The sequence below is a fragment of the Megalops cyprinoides genome, chromosome 4 (genome assembly GCF_013368585.1).
Source record: "Megalops cyprinoides isolate fMegCyp1 chromosome 4, fMegCyp1.pri, whole genome shotgun sequence".
In the NCBI taxonomy this organism is placed as follows: Eukaryota; Metazoa; Chordata; class Actinopteri; order Elopiformes; family Megalopidae; genus Megalops; species Megalops cyprinoides.
Window position 1 is genome coordinate 16,870,363 of NC_050586.1, and position 23,087 is coordinate 16,893,449.

The window sequence follows — 23,087 nt, forward strand, 5'->3', positions numbered from 1 at the left end:
ATGCAAATCTCATTTAAATGATCTGGATGGGACCAAAAGAAAAGGTCATATGGGCACAGCATGAAATATAACATCTACAGTTTGGAAAATACAAATAATTTAATCTCTTGGGCATACCATATTTCTCTCAAACCAGACTCATTAATCTGGCAGCCATAATTTCAATTTTGCCTCTTTTTTTCATTCAAATTTTATCACTTTTATGTCTAAAGAAAGCTTTCAATAATACAACAGAGTGATTTTGCTCTTCACAATATCAAGAAATGCAGCATAACATTTTTTGGCTGACATGAATTTGCATTGTTGTTTGGACACTTGGTTTTACTCAGCTTGAATTAAACATAAATGCCTCTGATTGACTGATGACCTTACACACTGGGAGTATGAGTGGAAGATTTAAGAGAAAATAAACTTACACAGCAAGAAAGAGAATATAACATCACATGAATGAACAAAGTATAGCACAGCTCATACTGGTATATTATCTTGTTCTGCTAAAAAAAAGTCTTCTCTTTATGATGACTGGAACAGTGTATTGAACTTTATCAATAAATTATCATCCAATGGAATGAGAGCTTTTCTGGGACAGGGACAGTTTATATTGGAAACTTCCTCCCTCAAAGCTGGCAGCCCAGCTCTGCTGATAGTATCTAATATTACATTGGCACAAAATCAGCAGTACTGAGGTAATCTTACCCTTTTCCCGCTATCGTGCTACACCATGAAATTTCTATAAAAGGCTCAACTTGCATGTGTGTCCTCTATTGGTGTCAATAAGCTATGCCATACGACACTACTATCATAGGACAAAGACTGAGCTTGGGGTTGGCACACTCCATACAGCAGCGCAAAGCTATATATAAAGATATTTAACTACACAAAATAAACAAACCCTGTATTCACACGTTTGCACCTTGATGTGTAGACTGGCTGTAATGTGGGGGTCTGACACTGTTTGATTTGAGAACACCTGATGTACAGGATTGTGCAACTGATCACTGGGGCACACCTGCATCAGGGCTCTGAAAGGCATTTGATTATTATTTTGGAAGCACAGTTTGCTAAATGGTATTTAAATTCAAATCATCTTCACTGATATGATAAATATGATGCAATATATAATAATATTTTAAAGATTTATTTATAGTACTTGAGATTTGCATATAATGTATACTTAAGTCATTTATTTTTCATATTTAATTTTCTTTATATCTCAGTTTGATTTTTTATTGGGTTTTACTAGTTTTCTTATACATCAGACGAGGTAAGGATTTTTTCTGTAACTGATCAAACTAAATCCCTGGATTTGTGACAGATCTGTTTTGAGCCATTATTCTTTGACATACTTGACTGATTAATCTCCTTGCTCGTTTAATATCGAAAACGTTCACAAGAAAGTGCAATAAAATTGTTTCAAAAGGCCTTAAATTGAGTTTTCCATGACAGAGTTAAACCTACCAGAACTCCTGCGTAACAAACGTCACCGGTCATGGTGTTTTGCTAAGCCCAAGCGAGTGCACGTTACACAAAAAAATCAATCTAAGCGTTGATTGGGTGGGAGTTTCAGTCCCATTATGCATTGCGTAACATAGCCCTTGTATTCATGGGAAACGATGTTTTATTTGTTCTCCTTACTTACCAAAACGTGTGTTGGCACTGTGAAAGGACTACAACATCCAATATTCTTTGTATCATGGGGCGTGTATGTGGGAAGTGATAGGTTTGTTTTGCCGAGGGAGATAGCTGCGCAAATTTTTCTCTTCCTCAATTGATATTGTTCAGTATTATCAGCTATGTAGCCAGCCCTGTCATATCAGCATTTTTAATTTGTAGTTTTGCTTTGTAAATCGAGTTAACGAGTAGATGCTGTAATTTCTAACTATTGCTATAGAGACAAGAGTATGCTGGCTTGCTAGCTTGCTAGCTAGCGATAGCTAGTCTGCTTGCCTTGCTGCCAACACCTAGCTTAGGTAATTAGTGAAATATTGCTAGCTAACAATCTAACTAATTAGACAACTATTACTAGTAAAACAGATAATCCTACATTTGACGAGTCACACAAATATTTAGCCAGACGTGTTGGCAGACCACAGTTAATATTCATTGTGCAGACCGAGTCCTGTTATGCTGAACTTGAATGTCATGGTTTCCTGGAACCATGTCTTGTAAATCCAAAGTTGCCCCGAGTGTTGACTTTGACCACAGCTGTTCGGACAGTGTTGAGTATCTTACACTAAACTTTGGGCCATTCGAGACCGTCCATCGCTGGAGACGACTTCCACCGTGTGACGAATTTGTGGGTGCAAGGTAAAACAGCGAACTAGTAAATATTTCCTACTGACTTATTACAGCGCTACCCTGCCTATTTTAATAACACGCAACGTTCAACCTCGTTTTTAATATCACAGACGCAGCAAGCACACTGTGGTGGCCTACAGGGATGCAATTTACGTGTTCGGCGGAGACAATGGGTAAGTGGTCTTCGAGTTCAGATCTTCATAGACAGCAGCAGGGCTGTTCATTTGGCGGACGATTCATTTTCATTGTTGTTTCATTCAGGAAAAACATGCTGAATGATTTGTTGCGGTTTGACGTGAAAGACTGCTCCTGGTGCAGGTAATATAGTTGACTAATACTGTTTGTACGTTTTATGTGTGGAAAAAAACGTGTGTACGTATGTGCTTTTCCTATGAGCTGCGTAGTTTCACGTATCAAGTTCACAGCATATTGTTCACTGATTAGGGCTTTCACGACTGGGACACCCCCTGCGCCGAGGTATCACCATTCTGCTGTGGTGTATGGCAGCAGCATGTTTGTTTTTGGTATGTCATTCTTGTCAGATCTCTTTGATATGTGTCTGTTCAGTTTCACACACGCTATTTCCATGGCATATAGGTTAAATAATATCTCTTGCTCCATCAGGTGGGTACACTGGGGACATCTACTCAAACTCTAACCTGAAGAACAAAAACGACTTGTTTGAGTACAAGTTTGCAACAGGACAGTGGACAGAGTGGAAGGTGGAGGGCAGGTAATGTAACACACAATATTATTGTCCCCCAGTATACATTTCTCTTTTCATTGTAATTAGAGCCAGCAGTTTCACTCCAGGGTATTCAGATATTGTTCGGGGCAAAGTAATGTTGTTATTTTTCTTTAATACAAACCCAGTTTTGTGAGCTTGCCGTAAAGGTTGGAACAATCAAGATATAAGACCTTTTTAAGCACATTTTTACTGGTGTCCTGTCGACACTCAACACCCTTGGGTTTTTCAGTAAGTTTCAAAACCACTTCTCCACAGTTTCAGAAGTTGTTGCTGCAGTACTCATGAGTTAAATTCTTGGGTTTTTGCTCTAGGTTGCCCGTGGCCAGATCAGCACATGGGGCCACAGTCTATAATGATAAGCTTTGGATTTTTGCTGGATATGACGGGAATGCTAGGTGAGTTTACTGATATTTTAATGCCTCATCCAAAACGGAAGTTATAAATTGTATTCCAGTCATCCAGATGCATGAAACTCCCTAATCACAGATTATGGCTAAATTTTAAATCTCCAGGTTAAATGATATGTGGACCATCAGTCTTCAGGACAGAGAGCAAGCGTGCTGGGAGGAGGTCTGTATGCTGTCTAAAAAGTGTAAATATGGGGTGACAGTGTAGCATAGTCTGCTGATGTAATGTAATCTTACTGTTAGAGAAGGTTGTATGTTTAGGGTGCAAGCTTATGATACACATAATAAGTACAGTTACATAAATGCACAGACATACTGTGTTGCATTTATAGTTTTCACTGAATAGCAGATGTGTTCTTACTTGCCTTTCAGTGTGTCTCCATTACATCCATATGGTGTTGTGTAGCAGGGGTATTTAGTTCTCCACGCTAAAAGACCCATGTCTCTTGCCCTGACAATGTGGTCCTTTTGTTTTGCCCCCCTCCAGATTGAGCAGAGTGGAGAGATCCCACCTTCTTGCTGTAATTTCCCTGTAGCTGTGTGTCGGGACAAGATGTTTGTGTTCTCAGGACAAAGTGGCGCCAAGATCACCAACAATCTCTTCCAGTTTGAGTTCAAGGGCAACATGTGAGTATGGCAGAGCCTGGTGGGAGATGACACAAGAAGGGGAGCGTTCTTTAACCTCTTCTTTTTCTAGGTGGACCCGCATCCCAACAGAACACCTGCTGCGGGGCTCCCCCCCGCCCCCCCAGAGACGCTACGGACACACAATGGTGGCCTTCGACCGGCACCTCTATGTCTTTGGGGGAGCGGCTGACAACACCCTTCCCAATGAACTGCACTGCTATGATGTGGACTCCCAAACCTGGGAGGTCATCCAGCCTAGTCTTGACAGTGAGGTGTGTATGTATGGTTAGGAGTGGTTGTGTGTGGGTATGTGAACAAGGGGCTACATAGGGTTTGTCATCATGGAGGAGATACACGACTCCTTCAAGCATGTAGACAAGGTGATGCATTGCATTTCTGCTGATGTATCCAAGTGCAATGTTACATCATGTAAATTGGCAGGGTGGAAGCCATACAGCCACAGAAGGTTGGCAGTTTCTTGTAATTACTGTACATAGGCAATATGTGTATGCAGGTAAGTGAAGATCAAATTTTCTTTCGTTAAACAGTGCTTTCCCCTTCAGGAAACTTTCCTTTTTCTTGCAATATTTTCATCATTTTAGAGGGAGTCAGTAACTTCTATAGGCACCTGTTCTTGCACAGGTTTAAAGGCATGAACCATGGGTTGGGATGTAACTTGTATTGTTTGATGTGTGTCTGTCTTGAAGTACTGCTGCTGTCTGCCTTCTAGGATCCCTATGGAAACGAGATGACTTCATCTCCAGGGTTTATCCTGGTAAAACAACTTTAATGAACTCAAACTGACTTTGAAAATCTATATTTATTCTGTCTGCTTGATATGTTTTTTTTTTTAATTTTATACTTGCCATTTAAAATAATGTCAGCCATTAATGTGGGACATATGAATGGATTAGTTCAATGTGATCTCAGTGCTGTTTCAACAAGTAAATAACACCACTGATCCTGCTCCCAGAACTGCCAAATACCCATTTACATATTCAGTTTTCAGATGAAATCAGGTTGTGTGCCATTTGCTTTGCCTTTTGTTTTGTGTGCATGAAAAGGTGCAAAACCGAAGAGGAGTAACAGAATCTCGGCCCCTGCCTGGTGTCCCCAATCTCATCAACTGGTTTTGCTTTTCTTGCAGTTGTTTTGAAGTGATCGACAGCTAGACCCCCCAGGGTAGTTTATGGTGCTTAGTTTTACTGTGTTGCCTTCCCCCCAGATGCCCAGCGGACGACTCTTTCACGCGGCCGCGGTCATTCATGACGCCATGTACATCTTTGGAGGCACCGTGGACAATAATGTGCGCAGTGGCGAGATGTACAGATTCCAGGTGAGCCTCGTCACAGCACTGAAAGTGCCTGAGGAAAAGTATCTGAAGACATGATAACATTAACAGTTACAAGTGTCTCATTTAAAATGATGGGGCTTTGTGTTCTCTCTAGTTCTCCTGCTACCCAAAATGTACGCTTCACGAAGACTATGGCAAACTGTGGGAAAACCGACAGTTCTGTGATGTGGAGTTTATACTGGGGGAGGTGAGTCCTTTCTTCATTGAGCATCTTGTGATCTTCCAGTCTGGTGGCAGAACAGACGGGCCACTGAAATGTCCTTTGCTTTGTCTGAAAGGGTGTCTGTCCATTTGCCTGGCTGACTGGCTTTTTTTTTCCTGCTGGCTGTTCGCTGACCGCAGAGGGAGGAGCGAGTGCTGGGCCACATTGCCATAGTGACAGCGCGGTGCCGGTGGCTGAGGAAGAAGATCTTGCAAGCGAGAGAGAGGCAGAAGCAGCAGGTTGGTGCACAGTCTGCTTTACATGACGCTCTCTGTTCAAAAGCTCAGTGGCCCCAGCACACTGTGTCACCATGTCTTTATAGGAATGGCAGAGACAAATCACTAAGGCTGAATGAGTCTCAATGACCAGATATTGAGATATATATATATACTGAATGTAAATGACACATATTTCTGTCCATTAATTAGTTGAAGGCTGAGAAGTGTGTTAACGTAAGATGAAATTAGTTGTTAATGGAAAATGAAATATATTGATAGTAAGAAGTTTTTTTAGCTTTTGATAGGATGTCACTGATAAAAATGCGCCAATCACTTTAAACAACATAAGTCAAAACATATAAAGACAACAGCAAAAAGAAACATCCAACTTGTCTCTGAAGATCAATTAATAAATAATTCTGTCTATTTATAAAATAAGGTGTTTATTTTTGCAAATATATTCCAATCTAACACCACTGCATTCAATAAAATAAGGCATTTCCATAAAGTAATGAATTTAAAAGTGTACGATTCTCTGTATGAAAGTGTTCATTATTACTATAGCGTGCATTTTGCCAGGTTAGCAAAATTCTAAAATGCTCCACGAAGGATCTTACCAAGGTTACTGAGCTTACCTATCTTAATGTTGCTCGAGTCTAGCCAACAGAGCTAGCCTTTTAGCTAGTTCAGTGTCATAGCTAGCTAGACAACAATGGGCAGCTTGACAATGAATTTGCATAGCTATGTTAGTAAGCTAATGACATTGCTGCTGCCAGCTAACTCATGTGGAAGAAAGCTTAAAAATGTAAAGATTTATATACATATTGCTAGCAAAATGTATTACACTGTCTGTCATGCTGCTTTCTTCCTCTCCCGATGTATTGATGTCATTAAATGAATAAGCTTCACATTATTACATTGAACTGAATCATTTAACAGCACAGTGACTGAATTGAATCGAAGTTATTTTCCTCTCAAAGAACCCATTTCCCTGCAGTCGCATGTAGTTACATGTAAAACATTCTGCTCCACTCAGCATCTCTTCCTGAAAGTCTTGGAATAGGAAAGATAAAGTCACACCTCTTCTTGAATATCATCCAGTATCACCCAGTAATGTTTAACAGTATTATTTCATTCTGAACAGCTTGGGAAGAAAAAAATTGATTCATAATTAGCTTGTACTGTTGCCATGTGCTTGTGGCTGTCAATTGATTAATTGACAGATTTATCCCTGGGGTCTTATATCATTAATTGAGGGCTGCAGGAACAGCGAGGTGGCACAATATCATGTCTAATTTCGCACCACACTATCTGTCCATTTTAAAAAGTTTTTTACAGGTTTGGGCATGTTTTTTGAACTTCTGTATACATTTACAAAACCAACAGTTCTCCATTGCTTGTGTAGCCACAAGTGTCAGTGTCCAGAGTGTCAGTGGGTAACTCAAGTCCTCCGGTCCTAGAGGTCTGGATTATCTTTCAATTAGTAACTGAATACGACACATTAATACAGCTATTACATGATACTGTTACAAAAATGACAAATGGAAGCCATGTGTGCTGGACTAGAGGGCTAGACTTGCACATTCGTGGTGCAGGGTGCAGAATGCTTGTGGGGTAGTTACACACCGCCTTCTGTCCTCTCGCTGTGCAGAAGAGTAAGCAAGAGGGCAGTGAGGACAGCGAGGAGGGTGCGGCAGGTGTACAGAAAGAGGGTCCGGGCACGTCCAGGGCGTCCGGGGCCCAGCCTCTGCTGGAGGTCAGCATCCGTGAGGCGGAGGCCCAGCCCTTTGAGGTGCTCATGCAGTTCCTCTACACAGACAAGATCCAGTACCCTCGCAAAGGTCAGATTTGTTGGCACCTGGTACTTCTGGTTTCATGACCTCCATGGAGACGGTCTGTGGCTTTATTTGAATTTGGCCACTGTAATATGGAACATTTCTGGTTGGCCTGGGTAATTGAGTCAGATAAACAATAAAAAACAGATGATTTGATTAACAAATATATTAATATGTGCTCCTCTGGTCTGTCTTTGTGCACACAGGTCATGTTCAAGATGTCCTCCTGATCATGGATGTTTATAAACTTGCCCTGAGTTTCAAGCTGTCGCGCCTGGAGCAGCTGTGTGTACAGTACATCGAGGCGTCAGTGGACCTCCAGAACGTTCTGAGCGTGTGTGAGAACGCCAACAAGCTCCAGCTGGACCAGCTCAAAGTAACCATGCCCCCATCACAAAAGCCCTTCAGTCACCACTTTGGCAGGCCGAATGTGTTCACACCTTCTATTTTCTATTTCAGGAACACTGCCTTAACTTTGTGGTGAAGGAGACGCACTTTAATCAGGTGATCATGACCAAGGAGTTTGAGCACCTCTCCACGCCTCTCATTGTGGAAATCGTTCGCCGGAAACAGCAGCCACCCCCCAGGGTTTACTCTGACCAGCCTGTTGACATAGGTATTTGTGGTACTCTTTTGCCCCCTGTTGGTGGAGTTTGTTGTATCTGTTTTTTTAAATCCCCCTTGGTGCTGCCAACATTTTATTGGCATTTTGGTTTTTTCTCAGGAACATCTCTGGTGCAAGACATGAAGGCCTACTTGGAAGGGGCTGGCCTGGAGTTCTGCGACATCACCCTGCTTTTAGACGGACACCCCCGGCCTGCCCACAAAGCCATTCTAGCTGCTCGTTCCAGGTGAGCTGAAACAGAAAGGGGCTGGATGGCATCTCGGTGACTGCTATCACTCACTCTCCATTGCTGGTGGACATTTCTCACCTTTTAACCTGCCTGCAGCTACTTCGAGGCCATGTTCCGATCCTTCATGCCCGAGGATGGCCAGGTGAACATCTCCATTGGCGAGATGGTTCCCAGCAAACAGGCCTTTGAGTCCATGCTGCGCTACATCTATTACGGTGATGTCAACATGCCTCCCGAGGACTCACTGTATCCTCTTAATGCAACAAAGCAGACCTCGAATCTCAAACTCAAATAGTGACATAGTAATGTGCACAATGTAGGAAAGAGGTATGGACCAGAAGTGTCCTAGCAGGTATATAATGATGCACTCTTTGCAATAAAACTGCTGTTGGTGATGCAATTTAATTTCCTTCACTCTGCACCAGTTATCTGTTTGCTGCTCCATATTACTACGGCTTCTCCAATAACAGACTGCAAGCCTACTGCAAGCAGAACCTGGAGATGAATGTTACTGTTGAGAATGTCCTACAGGTAAGCTCCTTTTTCAATAAGTAAAATACATGTATGGATGTTTTTTTTCTTCTTATTGGTAGGGAAAAAAGAACATTTATTTTTAACAACTGAGCAGTTTTTGCTGCCTTTAGATTGAGACATTAAGTGAGCATTGCAATACAGTAGTTGACATGACTTCAAATGTTCAAATGAACAAAATAAAAAAAAAATTGTGCAACCATTACATTTTAGCAGAAATTCTCTGCAGAAATTGTTGAACCACCGGCTACCTCAGCCAATCCACTCTACTATTTTATACTACAGTATTAAATATGACTGCATTATTATGCATCAGTGTCACAGAATTCTTACATTTTTAACACATTTATGTGTAATTAGGCAGTTGTAATCCAAACATGTCAATTTATTATACCTGCTATTCGACAGCAAGAAACCGTCCTCTCCCTGCAGGACTAGCTAAGTAGCTGTAGATTGTCCAATATCTTTGCCTACAAACTGTCCTGTTTCTTGTCATTGGCTGAAGGTCATCCTAGCCTTTTCTCCTGTATGTGATCAACTGAGGAGTAATAATCTGCATCATTTTCTTCATGCTTTTGACCCTCTGATTTGTATTGTTTTATATATTCCGCCCTTGTATTTCCTTATGAATCATATCTCAGATGGCAAAGGTGATTGGAATTCTAGAGTAGTGGTTCAAGGGCAATGTGATCCTAACATGTCTTGGTAGCAAGTAATCTGTAATTTCAGTCAAAATGACTGAATAAATGACTTTTCAAACAGCATGACTATAATCATAAAACAGGACTGTACATTTTAACAATTTTTTTAAATTGTCTTGCATTTTAACAAAGTAAGACCATTGTTTTCTTTTTGATTGGTGAATATATTGAGGATATTGTGTTTCAAAAACATGTTTTAACTAATGATCTTAAAAACTTTGTGCCACAATGCGCTCTTGGAAACCCCATCAAGAACTAGATTGTTCAGAATTAAGCCTTGAAACTCGAGAATGACAGGACATGGTGTGTGGCACAGCACAAGACTCAGTTTGTGGTCAGCTTCAGGTTTAGCTTCAGGGTGAGTGAGACGGCACAGACACTCACAAATATAGGAAGACTTTCAAACGAGTAATAGTGGCATGTGAATTTCATAAACACAGGTCATGGTAAACTGGACTGTTGTAATGTAAGAATGTTGATTTGTTAAACTTTTTAAATGCTTCTGTTATAATGCTGTTTCTTCATGAATGTTGATTAAAATTCAAAAAGCATGCAGATTATGTCACAGTTAATGAGAAACAGCTCCTTGTCCAGCTCCTTTTCATATTGTGATTCTGTCACTTGGCCCAGATCTTGGAAGCAGCGGACAAGACCCAGGCGCTGGACATGAAGAAGCACTGCCTGCACATTATCGTCCATCAGTTCATCAAGGTGGGTGGGCTGGTTTCTGGGGCTCTGGCTGTCTGCTGTCCCCTGCGTCACGGCTGAACGTCCCCAGGGGCCCTCTGTGTGCTCCAACATGATGGAACTATGCCCCCCCCCCCCCCGTGGGGCACCCCCTCTTGCTTTCTGTGGACAGACCTAAGGTGTACAATCACAGAGAAGCCACTGAAACTAAACTGGCAGGAACATTAAAGTTCTTCTGTCCCGTACAGACTTGTATTGTTACGTATTGTTACCCCAGGTGCCAATCAGAGCTTTCCAGCACTACAGATACATGTCAGAGCTGCATGCAGTCCAGTGAAGGTTTACTTTTTTTATGCAGTCGTTATGTTTTCACAGATTCACGTTTCTGTTGTTTTTGATTTGGTCTTGCGTTGCCAGGCGCGGTTGTTTGTTTACGGTTTTATGTTTGCCTCCCCCCAAGGTGTCCAAGCTCCCAAACCTGCGGTCTCTCAGCCAGCTGCTGCTGCTGGATATCATCGAGTCCCTAGCCACCCACATATCAGACAAACAGTGTGCCGAGATGGGCTCCGATATATAACAGCTCTCCGCTCACTCGCATCCTCCATGTTCAGCCTGCTGGCACCCTCAGGTCATTCCTCGCACCCCCTCCGCACCCTGCGTGCACTGTTTGTTGCTTTGTGGACGAGTGCACTTGCATGAAAGGCGCCTCATTCCTGCTCTCTGTGGCCCTCATGATAGACGCACAGCTTTCTCTGTTTATTCCCTCATTTGGTGCCTCATTGTACGCTGTCTGTTCGATGTACTACAAGGCAAAAATGAAGGTCTCACTGATTCATTAGTCCGGCGAGCCGCATCACATGTTTGTAATGTTTGTTTCTGTGATTTAAGAGAAGTCTTTGATTTAAGTGAGTGGTTTACTTAAGAAAAATTCCAGTTAAATGATGGGTTATCTTGAAATGAGGACATGTATGTCATCATATTATGAGAGGTTAAAATATTTTCAGTATTTTTTCAATTTTCCCTGAATGGCATTTTTTTGATTTAGAATGAACACAGATTTTATGTTAGTGAAAGATCAGGTAAATCAAGTAAGAAAGTCGCAAGACGCTTAAGAGAATCATCTTATGCCATCTTGTTAGCAGTTTGTTTACAAATATTTCTCTAATGAGAAAAAAGAACTGTTCTTGGAACTGTTACATTTCTGCTACATTATTTGACCACACAAGTCACAAGTATACCCTGTCTATCATACACTTAATGTATTCTTGGATATATTCTGTTTGCTGTCGTTGGACACAATGTCTTTATGTTTATCTTTCACAGTATGTATTTAGTCATTACTTACTGGAATACTGAAATGTCAGTGATGAAGCCCTCAAATACTGTCAACCGGTGTCATTGTAATCAAGTAATACCACTATTAGAAGGAAAAAAAAATCTTATCTTTTTATGTGTTTTGGTAACTTGTGTATGATTGTGTCACCTTACCATGGTGAATGTATGGTCATGTTAGCTTTATGTATTACAGTATATGCCTTAATAAATTAGGAACCTTAAATTCAAATAGCTAGCCTTGACTTTTCATCAGTCTGTGTACAATACCCATGCTGTCATGTAGTTAAAAAGTTCCATCTCAAAACCTATGGGTTTTACTGTTAAACACTAAATTTCAGTCTGAGTTGCTGAAGTGTCAATTTTTGGGGCAAACCAGTCCCATTTGTGCTGAGATGAGACTGTTTATAATAAGGTTTTGGGCTGTATGCACACATACACTTGCACACTAAGTACCAAAACCTGAACAGTGACTGCATCTCCTTAACTGAACCAGGAAGGGACACAGTGTAGTCTTTCTAGCGTACAGTGTCTCTCACCCTACTGTATACAGCCAAAGGCATACGATGTGAGGAATGCAGAGGCATGACATTGCAAATGTTGGATTGAATGCTGCCCTTTATTGGGGAAACCAGACAGTAGAGCCAACCCCACAGCCCGCGTCTTAGTCTCACCTCCCGCCGCTGGCTCTGTCCGACCTCCGCCTGACCTGAAACACAAGAGTCCAGAAGAAGATTGGCATTGGGTTCCAGGACAATGGATCTCATTCTCTCTGTCACAGACGCTCCTGTGCTGCTGCCAGTATCTGCAACTGGACTCCCTGCCACTCCGGGTGGCTCCAGGGCTGTGTGCAGCCGCAATGGTGGCCGCTCGGCTTCTTCCCTCCGTGCCTCTCAGCCTAAAGGGAAGGCACTATTTGTGGAGAGGACGTCTGGAAGCCAGGGTTAGGAGCGTGGATTTGAAAGGCATCTTAGCGGCGCTGCAGGACAGGTTGGAGTTGCTATGTGCTGAAGAGAAGTAGACTCATAGTGGTAGTCTGGAGATGCACAGTGGTAGCACAGTAGATGATGGAATGGGGGAGAAAAAAAGCACACCAAATCAACCTCAGCATTTTTTTCCTCATACATCATTTCTCATAATTCTTTACAGTTATATTATAATCCAGCAGCCCACTGTGCCAAATTGTGATTATATGGTTGTGTTTCTTACGTATTTTTATTAATTCCAGTAAATGCCAAACACAGGCTTGTGTACGGAACATGAGCAAGTAAATCATCGATTAATCAAAGCCCACTGCTGACCATAACAGGGAAAATCATTTATGAGTAGGAAGGATAAGTTAACTATCTTGAGCTTGGTCTCTTGTTGGTTCTCCTTATCCAAATACTAAAATAACAGTGAAAACCATTAATTCACTTAGGAGGAAAAATAAGTTGGTATATTTAATCATGAACGACAAGTATTGATGATTTCTCACTTTTGCCCTTCAAATCCCTGTTTTCAAGCTCACCAAACGTTATCTCATGTTATTCAGAAGGCTTTGGCAAATAATGGGCAAGCAGAACATCACAAAGCATAAAATTCTAATTTTTCATGTGAGATTCATCAGGATCACATGAAAAAAAAATCCGTTGGTGCTATTGCTTTAGAAGCAGATGTTTTTCAAAAGCAAAGCAAGGTGATTATTTTTCATAAATGTACAATTGGGAATGAAAGAGTTTGTTGAGTTGAAATGGCACTAATCTCACAATATTCCTTTTATCCATGGAATATTATGGCGGCAGCTTATGCAATAGGAATAACCAACTTCACCATTAGCAGTGGTTAAATGTGTCCTCTTTTGCAAAGTCAGCTAGATTCAAATATGTTCTGCAGATGTGCTTATACATGCACTGCAACAGGTTGTGAAGTTATCGCCATCTACCATAATTCATCCTGAGTTGAGGATGTTTCAGTGTCAGGGAAAGAAGCTGCCAGATGAATTATTACAGATTAGTTTTCACATCTTACACTTGACATAATGATTTACATCACACACATTATCTTAGCAGACACTCTTACCCAGACTGACTTACCCATTTTACATATCATTCATGTGTTCAGCTGAATATTTACAAAAGAAATTTGGAGTACATACCTTGCTGAATGTTACAACGGCAGTGTCCCCTCTAGGAATCAAAACAGCAACCAATGAATCACAAGCCCTACTTCTTACCACTACACCACATACCTGCCTGATTATTTTGAAATTATTTTAAAGTCCCTTATACATATTGGATAATCAGCAGTGAATATTGCCCCATCTGTACTCACGTCTATGTATGCAGCTACTAACCATGAGCTTGTTGCAGTCAACTACCTAAGAATGGTGTCCTGGTTCCAGGCATCTGCTGCCATCCAGCAGAATTTAGAAGATGACGTTCGATTCACCATTAAGTATTAACGTGTCAACTTGAACAACTAATCCCTAAGGTACCAAGAAAAATCCCTTGTCAATATCATCAGATGTTGGTGGTTGAGCTTGATGCTTCCAGCTGGACATACAATCTCACCGGTTTTGAAAATGGGGTCCACAGGCTACAACAGGAGACTTGACAGCTCTGGCATTATTGAATGATCACAGACTCAAATTGAAGGAGACCCCAAAGTCTCATGGGGTAATCGCTGACCTTTGTAAAAACAAATTAGAAGTCTCTCAGCAACTTCGGTTTTCTCAGATATTTGTGAATAAATAAATTTGCACAATGTGCCCTTCAATGAAGGGAAAAATGAACAATAATTCAAGCACAAGGTTAAAGCTTCTGAAAAATGTCTGTCCAGTTTTGTAAAATGTAATATACTAATTTTGTTCTGTAAAAGGAATCATGCATAACATATAAAAACATTTCTATTAATCCAACAGTCAATTTTAGAATTACATTCTTATAGAAAAACAGCAAGATTAAGGTATGGTTGGAGTTATTGCTACCTATGAGTTCATTTGAGGCAACAGACTCCTTTTCTACAGGTTTTCATTAAAGCGTTAGCTGTAAGAAGCAGAAAAGCACGTGTCTCCTGTCTTGACTCATGGAGCTATTAAATCTGGCGACTTTGGAGTTTGTCCTTAAATTGTGTGTCCTGAACAGTGAATTTGAACAAGATATTTTGTCATATACATGTTTGTCCATAATATGTGCTACAGCTGAACTCACAATGTAGTGTAGCTAACTAAATGTAGTGTAGCTATGTCAAAGTTAAACACAATAGAGTCCCTGATATTAGATGTAGGTCAAAAAAGTTATGGAAAAAGAGTTGTGAGGTTTAGATTTATAATTAGTAATAGGTTTTGGGTAATTTGGGTCATAATTATGGCTAAAGTGCATCTATGTCATCTTGTCTTATGTTCTTATTAGGGTAACAGCCAGGACAATGGTTATGGATACAATTTTGTTTAATATTCAGAACAACAGGAAAATTAGAGGAGAGCAAAATATGCAACTTTCTGAAGGACTTGCAACATAAATATGAGTAAGTAAATAAATAAAATGCACACATATATATACATAGGGTATTACAACCAGGTGTGTCATTTTCTTTTTGAAAAAGTCCACTTAGGTGCTATGTGTGTGGCAGGGTGTTTTTATCACTGGCAGTTACTGACCGAGATCTATAGACCACATGGAGAACCCTACCAAGTGTCATGCTCTTTGTATATGGTATTGCTGTGTTCACAAGCTTCTATTCATTGCCATGCCATCTGAGACGCTTTGGCAAATCAAACGGTTTCCTCTGGTTTCTTTTTCGAAGCAAAACCGTGCAACCCAAGCCCAATCTCACGGGCTCTTATCAGTGACATCAGCACAGCAATCCATTTGGAATAATTAGTGACAAAAGAGAAACCGGCACTGCTCCGGAGACGCTCATTACTGGCCACTTTTGAAATCCCACCGAGGGCTCCCTCTGTCCCTCCGCCTTTTTTGTTTGTTCCTCCAAGCTCGACTTGCTCATGTTTCCCCCTCATTGGAGGGTTCCTGTGCTCACACTCAACCTAGATCCCTCCTGGATGTATCGGGTTTCATCTAAAACAGTGGCCATTGTTCCCCAAGATGATATTTATCGCCGCGATAAAACAGTATGTCTGTTGTAACACACAAGGCCTGGGACTACCTGCCGTTTATCAGCTGCATTTATTAAGACGCCTCAGGAGGATTGGTGCACTGGCCCAGTGTTGCTGTGCGCAGACGGAACTCACAGCTGCTCGGTAGCTAATCTTCAAGCGGGACAGGGAGGGAGAGAGAGAGCGGGACAGAAAGGGAGACGATGGTGCTGGTGTCGGCGAAGGTTGTACAGAGGTGGGCGCTCTTCGTCTCGTTCGTGGGCCTGGTCATCACCTTTGTCACCACCTTCCTGCCCCTGTGGAAGACCCTCAACACAGACCTGAATGAGATGGAGAACTGGTATGAGGGGCTGTGGCACACCTGCATCTTCCAGGATGAGGCGGGGATGCAGTGCAAAGCCTTCGACTCCTTCCTGGCGCTGCCCCCCGATGTGCTGGCCTCCCGGGTGCTGATGATCGTCTCCATAGTGACGGGGATAGTGGCCGTCGGCGTGGCGTTCTTCGGGCTGGAGGGAGTGGACCTGGGGCCGGGGAGGCAAGGGCTGAAGAGGGGGCTGCTCATCCTGGGTGGGGTCCTTTCCTGGGTTTCGGGGATCACCACTCTCTTGCCCATCTCCCTGGTGGCCTATGTGACAGTGGTGGAGTTCTGGGATGACACTGTGCCTGACATCGTACCCCGCTGGGAGTTCGGGGAGGCTATGTTCTCGGGATGGTTCTCTGGCTTTTTCTTAGTTATGGGAGGAACCTTCCTGTTTGTCTCTGTGTGCATGGAGGACCACAGACAGCACGTCAGCCTCCCCGACACCCAAGAGAAACCAAGGACACCACAATACCTAAAGACAGAGTTTTTATAGCTTTGTCCTGTAGTTTTTCAAGTGCTTGTTTGAAAAGAGCTGTAGCTTGCAGTGATTTTGACGTTAGAATTAGGTAACTGATGATTGGGATCTGTTATGATATATTTGAAGTCACTTTTGAAATATTTCAAAGCCATATTTGTGTGTCCTTATATTGCTGAACTCCAGCTCTGTTGAAGTATTTCTTATGGAAAAGTGCAATGAAAGCTTTTTGAATCTTGAACCCACCCTATGAGGCAAATGCTGATTATTTCTTTTCTGTCAGTTCATTTGCTTGTTGCAATAGTTTATCATGTGGTATTTGTGCAGCTGAACCAGAGACTGTAATGTACCTGTCATTTCTATAATTTTGGTGATTGAAAAAGAATCTGCCAGACTGCTGCTTTCACAGTACAGCCTAGAATTAAATCAAAGAGCATATTTATTATTTCACTGTCACTTAAAAGTATGATTTAAAAGATTTAAAACATTTACATTGTCAAAATAGGGCATTCTGTTCTTTCAATTTACTTGAGTGTGTGTGTGTGTGTGTGTGTGTGTGTGTCTGTGTGTCTGTGTGTGTTTGTATGTTTTGGCTTGTGGTGTAACAGGACAGGAGCCAATTATTCAGTTAGACACCTCTGAGTATTTTCTGACCAGATTAAAATCTCGCTGTCCAGGTGTCAACAGTAGCTGAATTGCTTCTTTGTGTTGCAGGGTAATATAATGCTTGTTGAATGCACCCAGTTATATTAAATATTCAGGCACAGCAAGCCTGAAGATTAGATCACCCATTCATTAGTAGAATTCTATGAAATGCCTTTACAGTGCCACTGTCATTTTCTTGGAAATCTGGGTGAGTACCAAAGAGATACAGGGAAGCTAACCTGATACAGATATTTTTTTTTTTGCTGTGGCTGATGGACACCTGTTTAATTAAGTATCACTTGGACTGAGGAGAACACAATGAAATAGAACACAATTTGAAAAAAAAACTGACTGTCCACTGACTGTTACATTAAATGGAAATTTCTCTTAAAGTCAGTCACTTAAAGAATGCAAAGGTACGAGCATACAACAATGCTGCATAAATACCAGAGGTTTGAAAGGATGATCTGAATAAATAACAGACATTGCACAACATCCAAAGAGCATCTCATGTCAACATACACTCCTAACACTGGGCACTAATCACTCTAAATGAAAGCATGGTTGTCCATTTTTGTCATACCATGGTGAACCTGCTTTGTCACTAATAAAGGTGCATTGATTATTTGTCATCTGTCTTATTGTGCTGAGTGATGGGAAAGGGTTTCAAAAACACAGTTCAGTGTTGGGAAATAGTCAGTCAGAGAATGCTGACAGTTCTCTGACCTGTTGACCTGTTTCCTAAAACGAATTAGTTATTCATTACAGTTCCACTGGCCTGTTAAACCCATCTACTGATGTCTTGAAATAGGTTGGGCATCATGTGTATGACTTTGCTGCTTTCAAAGCTTGTTTTATGCATTGTAGATGCTGAAATAATGTATCTCATTCAAAAAACTGTATATTCTGTGTATAAAAATCTAAAAAAAGTGCTACAATTCTGTATTATCTCCAAAATTCTGTGATCTATCTCATTACACCATTAACTAACTTCACTGCTGAGTAAAAGCCTGCAGCTCAGTGGAACCCTGCCCATCTTAAATAAGCGTGGAAATTGGTGAAATTAATTAAACTGGAAAGATAAATCCAATCTGGGCTGACACTCCAAAGGCCCGTCAATGTTGTGGCGGCGAAAAAAAGACAGATGCAGTCAATTTAATAAAGAGCACATTCCATGCCATAATTCCTCTTTGTTCCGTTGAACTGGGGAAGAACTTGGCCACGCGCAGAAGCTGGGGGTTCTTAATGCACATTTTGGCTCTGCGACACTGGCGCACTGTATGGAGACCAAGCCGTGACACAACAGGAAAGGAGAGACTTGTGAATAGTGAACAGGACAGTCACAAAACAGGGGATGCCCTCGTTCCCCTGTCCATTTCCTGGAATAAAATGATTGCGGTCTGATACTAAACTTCGGCATTAGGAACCCTGAGGGGTTTGAGTCTCCATTACCTCCTACATCCGGAAAAGATATTTTAACTTTTATTTTAATTAGAACAAAAGTCAAAATGAGTATGCTTCCAAGTCTGGGCCAGTTGTTAATTCATAAGTATTTATTCACTTATTCATTCACAATTTAAGGCTAAATTAAAAATAATGCCATTCAAAAGGATTGGAATTTCCCAGTCTCGGCTGTACTGAGGCAACCTGATTGATTACTACCCATTTATATTTTATGTCCTGCATGAATTTATTGATCTGTATCATAAACATTGACTTTGGTAAGAAAAATTGCCATTAGGAGTGGAATATGCACTTTGTGGAGTTGACATAAATATTCAAAAAAGACTTTGCTGACCCATACATTTTTTGATAACATTGGTTTTTGGAGGGAGTTCTAGTTGGCTGCTTTGCACACATCTGTGTGGTCCTGTTATTAAATTAAACTGAGTGATGTATAGATGAGTTACTGGTGCTAGCTGCCCCCACCCCTGTCCTTGAAGAGAGATGATCAGTCATCTCGCCAGCCCTCCAGCCATGTATTAACGGATAGGTTGCTAGCTGCTCCTAGACTTGTTTCAGCAACCCATGTTGTAGTATAATTCCCCATTTGGCCAGCAGAGGGTGCAGTGTACAGAGACACTAAAGTTGACGACTCGAATCAGTCAGTTTTAATGAACATTTCTTCGATATTTTTTCAACCATAACACAGTTTCTAAAACCATGAGCGTTAAACTTCTGAAGCTGAGAGAGAGTATAATATATATTCAAATATTGTGCTGCTGCACTAGGTTTTACCAATGAGATTTGTGGAAGGAGAGAACAGGGCCTTAACCCCCCTATGTTCCTTTGTTGCTGTGTGCAGTGTCCTATTGTTTCCTCTGTACAATAGCTTTTTGGTCGCTATGTTGGTTGAGGCATTCTGGAAAAATTTACTTCTAGTCACTGCTGCTCCCATTCATTCTCACTGAGGACATTCTGGGACCTCAGTCTTCTACAGTACAGTGCGGGAGAAGTTCACCAACTAGCAAAGATGTGAGGTGAACATAGGTCTGGACTACTGTACGTGCTGTCTTCTTCTATAAACCCCCTTGGTTCTCCTATCCTTGCTGAAAATGTGTTTTTGAAGGTGTCAGGACTTTGTTCAGTTGTAATTTCAATGTGCAAGCACATCCTAACAAAGGTCTTTGAGAAGGCTTAATTAGCATATGAATTTGCCAGCTGATACTTCACTGTCACCATAAAATGCAGCAAATTCTCTGTGATACCCATTTATTTTCATCTATTTGTGTGAAAATAAACAAGAAAATGTGAAATTAGGAAATGACTAGAGTTACAAATCTTAAAGGTATGGTAGCTGAAAGCCAAAAGATAACCGCACAACAGTAATTTTTAATTGTACCCTTGAATTATTCTTAAGGAAAAACACATCTCTTTTGTACAAATGTGTACACATGGCCTAAAATGATTTATAGGAACAGCATTCCTTCATAGCATAGCATTCATATGGTGCTGAACAATGATTGATGAGATCAACCTTATAACATTTTCATAGTACCTAACGCTGATGGATGAGAGGAACTTTATATTAAATTTCACTCATAGTTGAGAGTGCTTAGGTACTGGGAATCAAGGTGAAGTCTAAACAGGGAGGTTCTGACAATTTCAGGTCATTCTTTGCGCTGTGGGGAGCCCAGTGAAGAAAACAGGCAAGTGTTGGATGAATGGCCATGAAGCAGAGGAGATGTTGAATGACCTGAGGTTGTCAAGGGGAGAGTTCATGCAGGGTTTTAAGGCTGAAGGTGAAGGTGGATCAGAAGTACTGCAGGCAAAGAGCTATGCCCTTAACTGCCTGTTATGCTGTAGCACCAGGGATCTCAATTTGATAAGAGCAAGACACGGGCATACCTTTGGAGGTGGAAGACCAGCCAAGGTGCAACATTCCAAAATCTTTGAAGCTCAATATTATAAAAACACACAAATACATTTAATGTATTAGGCTGGCTCTGGCCCTTCCCCCAATAATATACTGTGTGTTTCCAATATTAAAATAAAAAATGTGTGTGTTTCCAATATTAAAATAAAAAATCCACTTTTCATGCTTTATAATGAAAGAAAAGATATAATGTTATATATATTGAACATTTAACTCATCGGTCCTGCCTACGTGACAAGATGCCACAATTTTATCCAATGAATACTACAATACTTACTTCTTATGTGTTATTTTGAACAATGGATACAGCAAAATGAAAGACACCAATATGAATTGGTTTATTAAATGTCAAGACAAGGACAATTGCAGCCATTTCAATGAATTGCACTGGAGTGAGACATTTGGTTTACAGATTTCATAAAAAAATTTGCAAGACAAGTCAGCTAACTGATGAAATCCAATAATAAGTATTAACATTACTATAAACATTGCGATGCCATACGGACATAAGACCCTGTACAATAAAATGCAATAATTCCACTGTTCTGCTGTCTCAGTTTTACAGGCAATCAAGTTCAACTTCAAAGATGATTCGATATCTCAACTATGAACAGCTGACTCCAAAGGTAGCAACATATTTCTTTACTGCATAGAGAGAAATAATTTTGCAAAGTTGTCGACCATGTTGGCAAGTTGATTGTGGAGGGAAGCAGTACGATTGAGACCATGTAGTTGTACCCTGTCCCACTATAATATGAAAGGCCTTGCCCTGAATTGACTCTGTCTTGTCACTCAGGCACTTGGTCAGCCAAGAATGCCATACTGGGAAAACTTCAACAGAAATGCAACAACTGAATGTGGAAGACATTTAGGCAACCATTCCTCCTCTCAAAGTCTGCACTTGTGTATCCAATGTCCTGTGTGTAAGCATAGTAAATTATAGTTCTACCTCAACTTTGTTTTCCATGATGCTTTATGAAGTCAAAGGCTTTAAGTGAAACACCAGACGTTCCAATGTTTCTTACCTGGAAGTGACTCATGACTTAGCTCACATAATGATACATTATTTATCCTGTAATCCCACTCGAAGTTGGCTGTCTCATTGCATTCTCAACCTGCAAACTCTGTCTACAGAATTACAAGGTAAACAGTCATTGTCGTACTGCTGTCATGAACAAGTGGTGATTGTAGAGCCTCACCTTAAGCAAATGGCTCAGTCTTGCTTTGGAGAAAAAGGACATGTGAAGGACATGAGAATTGCCATTATAGATAATGGGTAACAGTGTGGCATCATGGTAAGTCATTGGGCTTATAACCTAAAGATTGCAGGGCCAGTGGAAAATTGTCTCTGTGAATATCCAGCTGTATATATGAATGCCATGTAAATAATGTAAATATGGGGCAGCAGTGTAGCATAATGGTAAGGAGCAGGACTTGTAACCCAAAGGTTGCTAGTTCAATTCCCTGATGGGGCACTGCTGTTGTACACTTGGGCAAGGTACTTAACCCACGCTTGCTTTAGTAAATACCCAGCTATATAAAAGGGTGACAGGTAAAAAATTGTAACCTCTGTAATTTGCTCTGGATAAGAGTGTCTACTAAATGCCTGTAATGTAATAAATTTGTCCAGATAAGGTCCTCTGTTGAGCAAAAAGTAATGATAATGCAAAAAACAATAAATCAAAATAATGTGCATGAAAATGACCATAGCACTTCTGGTACCACATATTTTCACTGTAACTGTTACTGAGCTGCTTTATTCTGTGGAACAAGCTGTTCAGTCTGAAGGAAATTCATATAATCACAACTTGATTCTGCAATGTTGCCTTGTTTCTGCCATGTTATTATGTCTTTATCTGGTGCTGTAAAGTGCAACCCAAATATGTCATGTTGTGTTTTACAAGTAAGTAATAGCACGAGAAATGTGCCCAGATAACGCCTCACCCCCCGTCCTGGTGCTGATGTTATTTGAGTGCACTGCCACAGCTTGTGTCTGTTGTGTATGTATTTTTTTCAGCACTAATGCTGCTGATGCAGTTTAGGGGTGGAAGCAGCAGAGATTTAAGCAGTGGGCAGGCAGAACAGCTCATAAAAAGAAAACTACCATCAGAAGCTCCCTTCATGCATTCCAAAGCTGTTTCCCATGTAATGAGCATGCTGCAGGAAAATGTGCGCATTTCTCACAACAGTCAATCTAAAGGCCAGGTACAATCTGTCCCGCATATCCTGAGGTTTGAATGGCAGATCTCACCCAGGGCTCATTTTTTAACTTACACAGCATTATGAGCTGGGAGATGAATAAATCATTTGTAGAGAACAGAAAAACAATTACCTAAAACT

The 23,087-nt window shown here is 41.0% G+C and overlaps 2 protein-coding genes across 3 annotated transcripts; both read left to right on the top strand.

Annotated features, from left to right (window-relative positions):
* The first annotated feature begins 1,726 nt into the window (after positions 1-1,726).
* Positions 1,727-12,004, top strand: lztr1 (leucine-zipper-like transcription regulator 1). Of its 2 annotated transcripts, XM_036527829.1 has the most exons (21): positions 1,727-2,307; positions 2,409-2,471; positions 2,560-2,616; positions 2,743-2,822; positions 2,923-3,031; positions 3,358-3,441; positions 3,559-3,616; positions 3,941-4,080; positions 4,151-4,352; positions 4,811-4,855; positions 5,306-5,416; positions 5,529-5,621; positions 5,777-5,875; positions 7,506-7,695; positions 7,896-8,065; positions 8,149-8,305; positions 8,414-8,540; positions 8,640-8,789; positions 8,969-9,074; positions 10,406-10,486; positions 10,923-12,004. In XM_036527829.1, exons 1-21 carry the CDS (start codon positions 2,138-2,140, stop codon positions 11,037-11,039), a joined length of 2,409 nt encoding a protein of 802 aa, XP_036383722.1. In that variant the 5' UTR covers positions 1,727-2,137; the 3' UTR covers positions 11,040-12,004. The 2 variants fall into 2 exon arrangements, with proteins under 2 accessions (XP_036383722.1, XP_036383723.1); XM_036527830.1 differs by lacking the exon at positions 4,811-4,855.
* Positions 12,005-16,093: 4,089 nt separating this feature from the next.
* Positions 16,094-16,744, top strand: si:dkey-98f17.3 (uncharacterized protein LOC793143 homolog). Its single transcript, XM_036526010.1, has one exon. It carries the CDS (start codon positions 16,094-16,096, stop codon positions 16,742-16,744), a length of 651 nt encoding a protein of 216 aa, XP_036381903.1.
* Positions 16,745-23,087: the final 6,343 nt, after the last annotated feature.

Bases quoted from the DNA above. Each gene is read 5' to 3' on its own strand.
- lztr1 (XM_036527829.1), top strand. From the start codon at position 2,138: ATGTCATGGTTTCCTGGAACCATGTCTTGTAAATCCAAAGTTGCCCCG. The intron at 8,306-8,413 runs GTATTTGTGGTA...GTTTTTTCTCAG, and splicing joins TGACCAGCCTGTTGACATAG to GAACATCTCTGGTGCAAGAC. The intron at 10,487-10,922 runs GTGGGTGGGCTG...CCTCCCCCCAAG, and splicing joins TCGTCCATCAGTTCATCAAG to GTGTCCAAGCTCCCAAACCT.
- si:dkey-98f17.3 (XM_036526010.1), top strand. From the start codon at position 16,094: ATGGTGCTGGTGTCGGCGAAGGTTGTACAGAGGTGGGCGCTCTTCGTC.